The 14499-nt window shown below is 34.4% G+C and overlaps 1 protein-coding gene across 2 annotated transcripts in view; it reads left to right on the top strand.

Annotated features, from left to right (window-relative positions):
* PLOD2 (procollagen-lysine,2-oxoglutarate 5-dioxygenase 2) overlaps nucleotides 1-14499 on the top strand; it is a 107170-nt gene that overhangs the window by 73227 nt on the left and 19444 nt on the right. For both annotated transcript variants that reach the window (XM_007188096.2, XM_007188095.2), the window contains exons 8-11: nucleotides 3879-3980; nucleotides 7631-7756; nucleotides 9422-9543; nucleotides 12536-12640. In XM_007188096.2, coding sequence (XP_007188158.2) covers nucleotides 3879-3980; nucleotides 7631-7756; nucleotides 9422-9543; nucleotides 12536-12640 — 455 coding nt within the window. The remainder of the gene's footprint in view (nucleotides 1-3878; nucleotides 3981-7630; nucleotides 7757-9421; nucleotides 9544-12535; nucleotides 12641-14499) is intronic.

Here is a 14499-nt window from a genome sequence, read left to right as displayed (position 1 = left end):
TGTGTGTTGTTCTGTCTTCTTGGTGGATTGATCCCTTTATCATTATGTAATATCTTTGTCTCTTTTTACAGTCTTTGTTTTAAAGTCTATTTTGTCTGATATAAGGATTGCTATCACCAATCTCTTTTCATGTCTGTTTGTATGGTATGGAATACCCTTTTCCATCCCCTCACTTTTAGTCTTTGTGTGACAGCTGTGAAGTGAGTCTCTTGTAGGCAGCATGTATATGGATCTTGTTGTTTTTATCCATTCAGCCACCCTATTTTCTGGATTGGAACATTTATTCCATTCACATTTAAAGTAATTATTGATAGGTATGTACTTACTGCAATTTTGTTAGTTGTATTCTGGTTATTTTTGTTGTTCTTCTGTGTTCCTTTCTTCTCTTGTGATTTGGTTACTATCTTTACAGTTAATGTTTGTATTACTTCCTCTTTATTTTTGTGTATCTAATATCAATTGGTTTATGGTTACCATGAGGTTCTTATGTAACAACCTATGTATATAGCAGTCTATTTTAAGTTGATCATTGCGTAAGTTAGAGTGTATTCTAAAAACACTACATTTTTACTCCCCTCTGCCATGTTTTATGTTTTTGATGTCATATTTTACATCTAAAAAATTTTATGTGTCCTTAAATAATTATTGTAGATATATTTGATTTTACTATTTTTTTATTTTAATATTCATACTAGCTATATAGTTGGTTGATCCATTACCTTTACTTTGTATTTGCCTTTACTGGTGGCATTTTTCTCTTGCATAATTTTCATATTTCTGGTTATGTTCTTGTCTATTCTGCTTAAAGAAGTCCTTTTAACGTTTCTTAAAAGGTTGGTTTAGTGGTGATGAACTCGTTTACTTTTTGCTTGTCTGGTAAACTCTTTATCTCTCCTTCAATTCTGAACATTAACTTTGCCAGCTAGAGGTTCTTGGTTGTGTTTTTCCTTTCAGTTCTTTGAATATGTCATGCCACTACCTTTTGGCCTGCAAGTTTTCTGCTGAAAAATCAGCTGATAACCTCACTGGTTTTACCTTGTATGTGTCAAGTTGTTTTTCTCTTGCTGCCCATAATACTCTCTTTATCTTTAACTTCTGACATTTTAATGATAGTGTATATGTGAAGATCCCCTTGGGTTCACCTTTTAGGAATTCTCTGGGATTCATGGACTCAAATGTATTTCCTTCACCAGTTTAGGGGAATTTTCATCCATTGTTTCTTCAGATAGGTTATCTGTCCCTTTCTTTCTCCTCCTTTTGGGACCCCTATAATGTAAATGTTAGAATGCTTATTGTTATCCCAGAGGTTCCTTAAACTATCCTCATTTTTTTAAAATTCTTTTTTCTTTTTTGCTATTTTGATTGGGTGATTTCCATTAGCCTGTCCTCCAGATTGCTGATCCTTTCCTCTGCATCATCTAATCTGCTGGTGGTTCCCTCTAGTTTCTAGTTTTTCTCTATTTCGTTTAGTTTTTTCTGAGGTTTTTGTCTTGTTCTTTCATTTGGAACATATTCCTTTGTCTCCTCACTTTACCTAATTCTCTGTGTTTGTTTCTATGTATTAGGTAGATCAGCTATATCTCCTGGTCTTCAAAGAATGGCTTTGTGTAGAAGGTGTTCTGTGGGGCCCAGTGGTGTGGTCCTTCCTGGTCACCCATGCCAGGTGCTCCAGGAATGTCCTCTGTGTGGGCTGTGTGCATCTTCCTGTTGTGGCTGGGCTGCAGTTGCTGTGGGTTCACTAGTGTACGGGGCTGGTCCCCAGTACAACTGGCTATAAGGCCTGGCCACAACTGTTGTGGGCACTCTGGTATACTGGGTTGGCCAATGGGATGGGACCCTCTTTGAGGAGACGTTGGTGCCGACCAAGGGTACCTGCTGGGACTGGCAGGGTGAAGGGCTGCTTTAGTGGGGCTCTGGTGCTGGATGAGGGTGCTTGTTGGGACTGGCAAGGTAGGGGGACACTTTGGAGGAATGCTGGCTGTGTCAGGTCCATGGGCAAACCGGGGTGGGGCAAATGGTACTATTAAGTTTGATGGAGAGAGTCAGAAATGTCACCTGCTAGTGCCAGGTTGCTAGATAGAAGGTGAGCCAAATAAAAACAAAACAAATAAAAACACTGGCATTTGCCAGCCCCTTTATACCCAGAGAAAGTTGCAACAGATCCCTGCCCCTCAAGCACATGCCCTAAAATTAGTAAATGAATTTCTTTCTTATATCACCCAGGCACTTTTCTAACTGCTGCCTCTGCACTGGGACTTGGAAAGAGTGAATCTGTGCATGTGCCCTTTAAGAGCAGAGTCTCAGTTTCCTACTGCCCTTCTGCTCTCCTGCGCATAAACCCCAATGGTTTTAAAGCCAGATGTTATGGGGGCTCATCTTTCTGGTGCAGGTCTCCCAGGAAGGGGAGCCCAAGGTGGGGCTTGGACCCTTCACTCCTTGGGGAAGACCTCTGGGGCTGTGATACCCCTCCCACTTGTGGGTTCCTTCACTGGGTACATGGGTTCTGATTAGACTGCATCTCTGCCCTTCCTACCTGTCTCATTGTAAGTGTTTCTTTTTTTTTTTTTTTTTTTTAAAGGATTTTCTTATTTATTTATTTATTTATTTATTTATTTTTGGCTGTGTTGGGTCTTCGGTTCGTGCGAGGGCTTTCTCCAGTTGCGGCAAGCGGGGGCCACTCTTCATCGCGGTGCGGGGACCGCTCTTCATCGCGGTGCGCGGGGACCGCTCTTCATCGCGGTGCGCGGGCCTTTCTCTATCGCGGCCCCTCCCGTCGCGGGGCACAGGCTCCAGACGCGCAGGCTCAGCAACTGTGGCTCACGGGCCCAGCTGCTCCGCGGCACGTGGGATCTTCCCAGACCAGGGCTCGAACCCGTGTCCCCTGCATTAGCAGGCAGATTCTCAACCACTGCGCCACCAGGGAAGCCCGTAAGTGTTTCTTTTTATCTTCAGTTGTGGAAAGTATTTTCTTCTAGTCTTCAGGTCATTCTCAGAGACGGTTCTCTATCTGTAGTTGTAATTGTGGTGTATCGCTGGGAGGAGGTGAGCCCAGGGTCTTCCTTCTCTGCTATCTTGTTCTACCCCCACTTTAGTTTATTATTGATACGATTTGTGAGGTGGCTCTAATTAGGACTTGTTCCAGATCTGTTTTAATCTGCAGGCTTTCTTTTCTTCACGTTGGCGCCCTTGAATCACTGCCCAGAAGTCTGGGTTATAGTGGGTAACATAGTTTCCCAGAAGAGTTTAGTGCCTTTTGGTGATAAAGTATATACAATATTTGTTTTGTGTGGTGATGGCTGGTAGGAGGTCACACTGGCACTGCCCCATTCACTGTACACACTGCCATTGCCCCATTCACTGTACACACTGGCACTGCCCCATTCACTGTACACTGTATTAGTAGAATTATTAAGGGGATATCCTGATACAGAAAACATGCTTTGAAGTTAGAGGTTTATAGAATGAAAGCACGTTGATGGGAGAGGCTTACTTTTTTTCTTTTTTTTGAGAAGGGTCTTTTAATTAATTAATTAATTAATTATTTAATGGCTGCGTTGGGTCTTCGTTGCTGCATGCAGGCTTCCTCTAGTTGCGGTGAGCGGGGGCTACTCTTCGTTGTGCTGCGCGGGCTTCTCATTGCGGTGACTTCTCTTGCTGTGGTTGTGGAACACGGGCTCTAGGTGTGAGGGCTCAGTAGTTATGGCACGTGGGCTCAGTAGTTGTGGCTCACAGGCTTAGTTGCTCTGCAGCATGTAAGATCTTCCCGGACCAGGGATCGAACCCCTGTCCCCTGCATTGGCGGGCAGATTCTTAACCACTGCACCACCAGGGAAGTCCAAGGTTTACTTTTGTTAATACAGTTTTCCTTCTTTTGCTAGATTCTCCTGAATTATTTTGGAAACTATGTACCTAATGCATGGACACAAGACAGTGGCTGCACTCTTTGTGAAGTGGATACAATTGACTTGTCTGCAGTAGATGTAAGTGGAATTGACTCTGTGTGAAACGTAGTAATAAAAAGTAGTGAGGTGGATGGACCTACAGTCTGTCATACAGAGTGAAGTAAGTGAAAAAGAGAAAAACAAATACCGTATGCTAACACATATATATGGAATCTAAAAAAAAAATGGTACTGATGAATCTAGTAGCAGGGCAGGAATAAAGACGTAGACATAGAGAATGGACTTGAGGACACAGTGGGGGTAGGGGGAAGCTGGGGCGAAGTGAGAGTAGCATCGACATATATACACTACTGAATGTAAAATAGCTGGTGGGAAGCAGCCACATAGCGCAGGGAGATCAGCTCGGTGCTTTGTGACCACCTAGAGGGGTGGGATAGGGAGGATGGGAGGGAGGCTCAAGAGGAAGGGAATATGGGGATACATGTATGCATATGGCTGATTCACTTTGTTGTGCAACAGAAACTAACACAGTATTGTGAAGCAATTATACTCTAATAAAGATCTATTAAAAAAAAGTACATTGTTATGAAATACAATAATTTGTGAAAGAAAAAAAGCACATTATTTTATAGTATTGATAATATGGTAGATAATGGATTTAAAAAGCTAAAACATGATGACTCCGAAAATTGCTGGATTTGTGTATTTCCAGCAAAACCAGTTAATAATTGACCCCAGTGAAAAGGGCTTGGTTGTTAATACTTACTAGCTGGCTATGATTGGGTGCTCTTGTTTTATTTTAGTCTGGTAACTTGGTCAAAGTGTTGAGGTACAATGTTTCATTATTTATATGGACTAATTTTATCTGTGCTTGATTTTCAAATTTGATGATTTTAAAATAATATATTATTGTATAACTAAGGACTGTTTTAATATTTTATAGATAGTAACTTATATTAATTTCACAAATCCCTTAAGTAGGTAGTACTGTTGACTGAGTTTTACAGATGAGAAAACTGAGGTATATATACGTTCAGTGACTTGCTTAAGGCATGTGACTTTTTTTAAGTGTTGGGGGTGGGATTTAAATTTAGGCAGTCTGGCTCCAGATCCTATAATCTTGATCACTGTGCAATTTCGCTTGGATTGATGTACATATTATATGCCAGACACAGTGCTACTTATACATGTGTTTCATAGAGAATTATAGCTATGGTTTAACGTTTATACGTTGAGAGTAAATGAGCAACTGGAAGTAATTATTATGTGTCTATTAAACATTTTATGCATCCTTCTCTCATCAACCAGAGCAGTTTTAGGATATCCTGTAGTAACGTTTTTCTTCCAAAAAATTTCTCTTGTAACTTGGAAGACGATTATGTGTATGAACAATTGAATTCTAGGGATGATTTTGTCATTAAGACTGATTCTTTCCTTCATTCACCATAGGTTTATTGAGTATCTACAGCATGCCAGATAAGTATAGACAGAAATAAAATTCACCTTAATATAGTTCTGGTGACTCCTGTTCCCATGCAAATACAAAAATACTCTCACTGTAAAGCACTCAGGCTCCTGAATTAAATAGTTTCTGTTCTATTCTGAAAAGGAGGATAAAGAGTAACTTGTCCACATTTAGGACCTTCTGAATATAACCCTGTTTTACTTGAAAATAAGACTTTTTGGCCAGTCTCTCAAATAACAGACTGCATGTTTCCTATCTGGAAAGAAAGCCAGAAACTTTCTGACTGAAGCTTCATCATGAAGATGTTTAAAAATTCATCCTGATCTTTTCTGCAAAGTCTTCTGGAGGGAGAGTTAAAGCTTTTTATCTGTTTAGTATCCTTTTACATAAACTTTCTGGTGCAAAGATTGAAAAATATTCATATTATAGTTTTTTATCTTTATTTTTTGCATATAGGTGAAAATCACCTAATTCTTAAGCTAAGCTTTTTTGTCTTATAGACTGTTAGAAAGGAAAACCATTTTATTATGCAAAATAAATTTCTTATGTGTTTTATATGTGTAGTAATTATGCAACAGAGATATAAAAATTAAAATTATGTGGGTAGTTAAGATCTAGGGCTACCATGTACTTAGGTGTGGGCCATAGGCAAGTTTCTTTATATGTAAAAATGATAATGGCTATCTCAGAGGATTGGTAGAAGGGTTAAATGAAATTATATAGATGTATATATAATGATATTTTATATGTATAAATTATATATATGAGGTGCTAAGCCTTGATAATAGCTAACTGTTGTACTCTTATTATCATTAGTATATAAAAATGAGCTTAGATTGACAGTGGAGATGTAGCATGTTGAAGCCCAGTTCTTTACCTACTAATTTATGTGTTCTGAGTTGCTTAACTCTTCTAAGTCCCATTTTCCTCATGTGTAAATTTGGGATAATAAATAACTTCTAAGGTTATTACAAAATTTAAATGAAATGCATCACATCATTTGATAAGGCAGAGTTGTCATCTAGTTTTTACTCATTTTCCCAGTTAAATTGAGAACTCCTAGAAGGTAGATATTTTGTCTTTAGTTGTTTGTATTTGTTTATTGATTTAGCAATAAATATTTGGGTGACTGAATGAATTGGTAAGAAGGACAACAGTGTATGACTTGTACTTCAATGCAAACAAATAATGTTATTATCCAGATAACAGAGGAATATGTGAGGTATCATGTGTGAAAAGATAGGGGAGAGGTACCTAATTCAGCACTTAACATATATGGTACTTTAAAATATCTGTAATCTTTATTAAAAATTTTTTTCTTGCTCAGTAATGCACTGTATTTATTTATTTTTTTTACCTTTTGACCTCCTCCACCCATCTGTATGTAGTTTGTAATTTAAAAATCTATAATCTTTAAAGTCAGGCTTTAAGACACTGATTAAAAAAAGCATTATAAAGAAATCTTTCATATGGTTCTGGTAATAACACTATTACATGGCATTTACTTATGTTTCTGTCTTCCTCAATCATTTGTTAGTTTTCCAAGCAAGGAATTTTCACTCCTTTTTAAAAATGTTTCTTATCACAAGGACGGACTAATAGTGAATATTTCAGAATTGTTCATACAATGAATGAAAGAAACTATTCTCTAAAACATACCCAAACAGAAATTAAGAAAATGTTAAAAATCGATACAAGATAAAATATATTAGTGAAAGAAAGTAGCTTTCCTTATATATAATATAATGATGAAGCAAAATAAAGTACTATCAATAAAATGAGATTAAAGGTTCAAGGATAGAAATAAAGTCTCAAGTCCTCTGTGATTGTTTTCTTTGAGCTACAAATTAACCACTAAACTTCCAAACCATGGAAACAAACATGGAAGCACAATTAGCATTCTGGCTTCATAGATGAAGCTGTCAAATAGATTCAGATCTGAAGGAAGTTTCTTTTAGAACTATCTTAAAGGAAGCGTTAAATAGTAGAGCAGGCAATAACCTTAATTACAGTATCCCTATGTTATACGATAGTGAGTTTCCTCTTCAACCTAAATCATAATGTCAAGATGTGATTCAGTAAAATCACTTTGGTGGGGTCCACAAAAATGTATTAGAGAATTGTCATGGGGCAATCAAATTTAGAAGATTAAGTTGTACTGATATTCTAGTATGTTTTATGTTGTATTGATTAAAACTTGAATAGAATTTAAAGTAAAACCATGCTAATTCTAATTTGCTTTTATGTTTGCCACAAAACAAAGGTTCACCCACATGTAACAATAGGTGTTTTTATTGAGCAACCAACCCCTTTTCTACCTCGATTTCTGGACATATTGTTGACACTGGATTACCCAAAAGAAGCCATTAAACTCTTTATTCATAACAAAGTAAGTATTTGAGAAATGAATATTTTATGGGAAAACTATTTTGATCTTATTTGAAACTATTTGTTATTATTTAGTCAGGTCTAAAAAAAATTTAAAAATTTGAGTTAAATTCAGTGGGGGATTTTTGAAGTCATTACTACTCTGCGTATTTAGGACCTAAGGATTTTAAAGTTTAGAAACTAGTATCATACTATTGGGATGAGACACATGAAACTGTCAGTTTTTTGTAGATCAAAAATGGTTGAATATCAGCCATTTTTATATGTTCAACTTAATATATAATGAAGAGATGTCAAAAGGCCTCTAGTCCTTTGCCTTTGGGTTAGTTCTGGTACTTTCTTTTATAGAACCGATCATTAAATTGTTTGCAGCTAATGATAATACCCAACATCAGAACTTGAAATATCTTCCATATACAGTATTGTTTTGATTAATTACACAATGGCATGCTCTTCCTCTAAAGATTTTGATACTGTCATTTCCTTCAAAAATATTCAGAACCTCCCAAATACCTCCTACGTATAATCTAAATTTAAAGACATTTTTCCTCAATATTTTTCAATTTTGCTTGTCTCTTCCCTGTTAAAACAGTTGGCATTTATTATCACCTAGAAAAACTCAATAGCTGTGAAGTATGCTCTTTTCTCTCTTTTGTCCTAATACTTTTTGTTTAAGATTGTTCTTTCTTCCTGATGTACATATCAGCTAATCATTTGCCTTTTCCAGAGACTATTTTATATTTGCAGAAAACCACCTCACATAAGTTTAAAGGGGTGAATGTATTGAGCATTGGCTTTGTAAAATGCATTGTAATACATGTACTTACATTGAAGTATTTTGTTTTTATGTATTGTGTCTTTTATTTATATTTTTCCTCCTTTCATAGGACCTAAAACCTCTTGATAGCAGGAGTTTTTATCTTCTTTTATTTAAAATTATGCAGCTTTCGTATGATAAGTAACAAGCTGTGAAAAGCTTTCAAAAATACTTAGTGAGACATGATACATAAAGAGCTCTGAAATGCTCTAATGATGGAGATAGATAACCTTATCTAAATTTTAGCACAGTTGAATCACACTAATTTGATGACTTTTCATGTTGATTATTTTCTCATATTTTCTTATCAATAAAATTTTAACTTTCCCTTCTTTTTGTAAAAGACACAACTTTTTATGTGACCATTTTCTCTCTGCTTAAAATAATATTGTAATATTTATTTTATAAAAAAGATTATAACAGGTTAATCTGTTAGGTTTAATAGATATTTTTTATGGATATTTTACAAAACATGTCTAAGATTCTCAGGGCACAAGCCATTTTCCCTCTCAAGTCAGAAATAAATATTTTATAGCACTCAGGATTTAAATATTAATGCAAGGACTAGGAGTAGATGTTAAAAGAATTTTGAAGTATCTTTTTTTAAAAAAAATTGATATGTATGTATTTTAGATTCTACATGTGATATTTAGATGATATTTCAATATAATATGCTTAATATAGTTATCACTTTGCCTGTAGTGAGTGAATATGTGAATGGTGGAATTCACAAATTTTGAATGTGAAGTCATCCCTACATATGAATACTTCAGTCATCTTGTTGTGTTTTATCTCACTACTTTTCTCCTTTTTTTTAAACTAATTTTCAATTTTTAAAATATGTTACAGGAAGTTTATCATGAAAAGGACATCAAGGTGTTTTTTGATAAAGCTAAACATGAAATCACTACTATGAAAATAGTAGGACCGGAAGAAAATCTAAGTCAAGCCGAAGCCAGAAACATGGGAATGTATGTTTTAGCAAATTTAAATTCAACCAGTATCTACTAAAGAAACTTAAAAAAGAAAGACAACTTTTCTTCAAAATTAGTGTCCTAAACTTGGATGTCTCAACTGTGTGTGTGCGTGTGTGTCTGTGTGTGTTTGTGCCCACACATGAGCATACCTCTGCTGTTCGAACTATATCTATGTTTGTGTGTATTTATGTCTAAAGGGCCATGAAAGTTATTTACGTTTTTCTTTTAATGGCTAAGAGTCAATATATTTAATCAGACTATTAACTGAACTTCAGATCAAGATTTAAATCCCCAGACAGATGAGTAGTGTGACTGATGTAGCAGTGATTTAAATATACATTATCTGAAGCTTTTGTGTGGCAGAAATGTGTGTTTCAGATATTCTAGTTACCTGTTGATCTAAATAGTACTATAACCACAGAAGAAATATTTTAGGTCCTTTGTTTAGCCCCTTTAATACTTCAGACAGATTACTAATAAAATTCTGGTAATAGCAAAAACGATCACTTATTCAATGAATGTTAATTGAATATGCCCATCAGTGGGTTAAAAGCTGGTAATGAAAAGGTAAGACTCAGTGATTTCTCAGCAGGAGATGTTCTTGTCTTGCGCTGTGGAAGCTTCAGGCCCAAAGTGATGGACAGTGCCTATTATGGGGGTAAAGGGACAGGCAGGAAAACGGGCCTTAGAAAAACCAAACAGATGTTATTACTGATGGTTCCGTAACATCATCATTGGAGAGTACCTTGGGTCCACATTTAGAACTTATTTTCTCTATTTAAAAAATTTTTGTATGTGCTCTGTTGTATCTGGCTTTGCCTTAGCACAGTGTTTTTTAATTCACTCATGTCATTACAATTATCAGCAGCTCATTCCTTTTCATTGCTGACTAGTATTTTATCATATGAATATACTGCAAGTGGTTTACACACGCCCCTGGTGATAGACATTGGGCTATGTCCAGTTTGGGGCCATTATGAATAAGGCTGCTAATGAAGATTCTTTATTAGAAGTGTGAATATGTGTGTTGTGTGTATGTGTGTGTGTGTGTGTACATATGCTTTAGTATATTTTGGGAAAATACCAAGGAGTGGACTAACTAGGTCATAGGGTTAGGATAGATGTATGTTTATAAGAAACAGCTAAATAGTGCAAAATGGTTGTACATTTTACACTTGTAACAGCAAGGTAATAGAGCTCCAGCTGCTGCACGTTTGTCAACATTTGATATTGCCCATCTTTTTTTATTTTAGCCACCCTACTGGGTATGAAAAGGTATCTTACTGTGGTTAGGTATCTAAAGGTATCTAAATCTTTTGTGCATCTTTGTTTACATTGGGTTATCTTGTTGTGTATTTGTAGGAATTCTTTATATATTTTGTATACAAAATCTATCTATCTTATCTACCTATCGATCTAAACTCTCTATCTCTATCTATAATGTTTTGTGAATATTTGTTCCATTCTATGGCTTGATTTTTTGCTTTTTAAATATTGTCTTTTAATGAGAAGAAATTTTAATTTTAATAAAATTCTATTTCATCTTTTTCTTTTATGCTTTGTGCTTTGGGGTTTATTTTCTGTTTAAGAAATCTTTCTTATTCCAGTGTCATGAAGACATTCTTTGGAATTTTTCTTTCATAAGCTTTATCATTCTAGCATTTATGTTTAAGATGTTTCAATCTGCAATTCATCTTGAATACATTTTTGTGTTTGGAGTGAAGTAGGGGTCAACTTTTATTCTTTGCAAATGAAATTCCAGTTGTTTCAATGCTCCTTTTTAATTTAAGGCTTTTCTTTTCCTACTTAATTGACTTGGCCTTGGTCAAAAATCAGATAACTGAGTATTTATGAGTGATTGTGAGCTCTCAATTCTGTTTTGTTGCTCTAAGATCAGTGCTACACTTTATTACTAGGGATTTATATTAATCTTGAAATCATGTGGTATAAATTTTTAACTTTTTTTCCAAGATAATTTGAGCTGTTTTTAAAAAAGTTATTTGATTTTCATTTTTATTGAGGTATAATTGACATATAATGTTAGTTTGAGGTATACAACACAGCTTCAATATTTGTATACATTGTGAAATAATCACCACAATAAGTCTAGTTACCATCTGTCACCGTGCATAGTTACAGTATTTTAAAAAAATTTCCTCTAATTGTTTTGCACAATTTTAACAAACTTTCCTGTCTGGTGTCCTGCTTGACAGTTGCTTAGAAACAAATGTGTCATGGAGGTAAACACTGACAGTAGCAGAAAGTGATAACTCGGATCAGCAGTGAGGGCGGAGAGCTCAGAAAGAGAGAGCTCCAAATGCAGAAACCATAAGACTTGGAAGCCTATCATGTATCACAAGTAGTTCATTCCTTCGCGTTCCTGATAACGCTCCAGACTCTACCAAGAAAGCATACATCACAGTCCGTGTACCCGGATAAGGAGCAGGGCAGTGACCATCTTAGAAAGAATTCCACGCAAATCAAGTTTAAAAAGTATTAACACCTAAAGAGTTATACACCTGTATTTCCAAGATTCAATTAAAACTGAGTTGTTGGATATACAGGATTTTACACTGTGAATGTGTGTTTGTGTGTCTGTGTGCAGAAAACATTTTGATTTGTGAAAAAAATTTGTTGATAAATACATTGATATAAATTATGTTCCCTCTTTAGAGAGAATTAAATGCTGAATTATAAATTGCCCTTCTGACTGGATGTTTTATGCTTTGAAGTATTTAGTGGCTTGAAAATATATTTCACTTGCCCTAAAATTTTTAGTTTCACTCTACCCGTGAACATCTGTGTTGATCAACTGACCATTTTGAAATTTAAGATAATATTTATCCTTTTGGATATAGTCTTACTATTTTGATTAGAAAAGTATTTTAGAGAAACCTTATCTTGCTTATGAGCTTTATGTTAACATTTTTCAACCAGCAAATATTTATTTTATTTAATGCATATTTTATTTCTTTCTCAATGACAGGGATTTTTGCCGTCAGGATGAAAACTGTGATTATTACTTTAGTGTGGATGCAGATGTTGTTTTGACAAATCCAAGGACTTTAAAAATTTTGATTGAACAAAACAGGTACTATATATGATTCAATGTCAATTTATTTTTAAAATTATAATTATTTTCTGTATCTACGTGGACATGCTATAATTACTTGTCTGTGTTTAGCAAATTGAGGGAACTCACAAGAAATTATTTTCTACACCTTATAAACTTTCAATTCTAAGTAATTAGTTTTCTTTTAAAGAAGTCAAATAGAAAACAACCTGATGAAAATTTCAAAATATTCAATATTAGTTACAATCACAAATGTGATGTTTATCAATTATATTTGACCTATTTTTCTATTTAAAGCTAGCTGAAATTGTGATCTATCTAAAAATAGAATTGTCTTATTTTCCACAGATATTTTTAAAGTAGAATTTCATAAAACTTCAGACCTAAAAAGTTATTACAGAGTTGGAAGTTCTTAGAATATGAAAGAAATTTCAGAGGTACATATTATTCCACAGCCTGATCTGTGATTTTGTTTAGTACTGAACTAATTATCTCTAGGCAGTACCTGTTTTCATTTAACTGAATTGAAATGGGTAAAAGGCACCATCTATACCAGCTTATAATTATATTAATCTTCATTTACTACTACTACTGCTACTACTATTAATACTCTCACTAATACCCCACCTTTAGTGAGTGCTTATTAAGTGCCAGGTATTACTCTGTGTATGTTCACATATATTATTAACACAATTGTTTCTCTTAACAAATGGAACGGTTAGCAGTGAAATGTTTGAATTACTGTTTTTATTTTGCTGAATAAAATATGTAAGAAGTCTGTTATACTCTACTAATCCATCATTTGTATAATTTGTCAATTTGAGAATTCAGTTATTATTTCAAAAGCTAAAACCTCTCAGTATTAATCTTCTAATACCATACTGAAAACATTGAGGTACACAGAAGATGGATTTTGATTTTCTTTTTTTTTTTTTTTTGGCTTAACATAGAAATGGTTTATTTATTTATTTATTTATTTTTATTGCATATGATTTATATGGAGGAAGATACAATAATTTCTAGAAAGACAAAGAAAAATCATGAAAAACATATTACATAACAAAAAAGAAATACATAGATATTAATGAAAACTGGGGTATGAGGCAAGTATCAAAGCATAATGAATTTACTAACAAATGACATTCTGTACCATACATGCAATATTATGAAAGTGAATTTTGCCCACTCTATTTTAGTGAATACTATTAACCAAAAAACATGATCGAAGGTGATTTTGAATGAATTCCTAGCCAATACATACAGACAGAGAAGATATATCAGTAAAAATGCATAACAAGCAACAAAATGCAATAAATGTGAATGTATAGGTAACCACAATATATATAGACAAGTATTTCAATGAAAACTGGTACAAAGCAGATAGCAAAATAATAAGTGTAAAAGAATTTCATTATTGTGCTCATTCATATTTTTACCCAGCAAGTAACAGGTATTAAGCCTAGTAGAAATATATATTTCAATGAATATAACTATATAATAAGCAGAAAGGAAGCTTAAAAAGTATGAAGAAGGTTTTTTTTTTTTCACACACACACACTGTATTTTATTTTTACAAGAGATAAATAGACTGACACCAAGCATTGTACATGGATGACCACAAGAAAAGCAACAATGATTGCAATTACCAAACACGAAACACACTCATACCATGTCATAATATTGACATTCAGTCCAGTAATCCTCCACTGTAACAGCTCCTTTACTTTGCAGTGAAAATTGATTTGTATATTCTTTGCCTCTGAGTCATTGTGGGATTTTTTTTTTAATTCAAACAGAAAGTCACAAAAATTATAATCATCCTCATCAGTTCACTCAGTCTCATGTAATTAATTTTTTTTTTCATCTTGATCTTTTGT

Source organism: Balaenoptera acutorostrata, chromosome 4, assembly GCF_949987535.1.
Source record: "Balaenoptera acutorostrata chromosome 4, mBalAcu1.1, whole genome shotgun sequence".
In the NCBI taxonomy this organism is placed as follows: Eukaryota; Metazoa; Chordata; class Mammalia; order Artiodactyla; family Balaenopteridae; genus Balaenoptera; species Balaenoptera acutorostrata.
The sequence above is the reverse complement of the archived record's forward strand: the minus strand, read 5'-3'. Positions and strand labels throughout refer to the sequence as shown.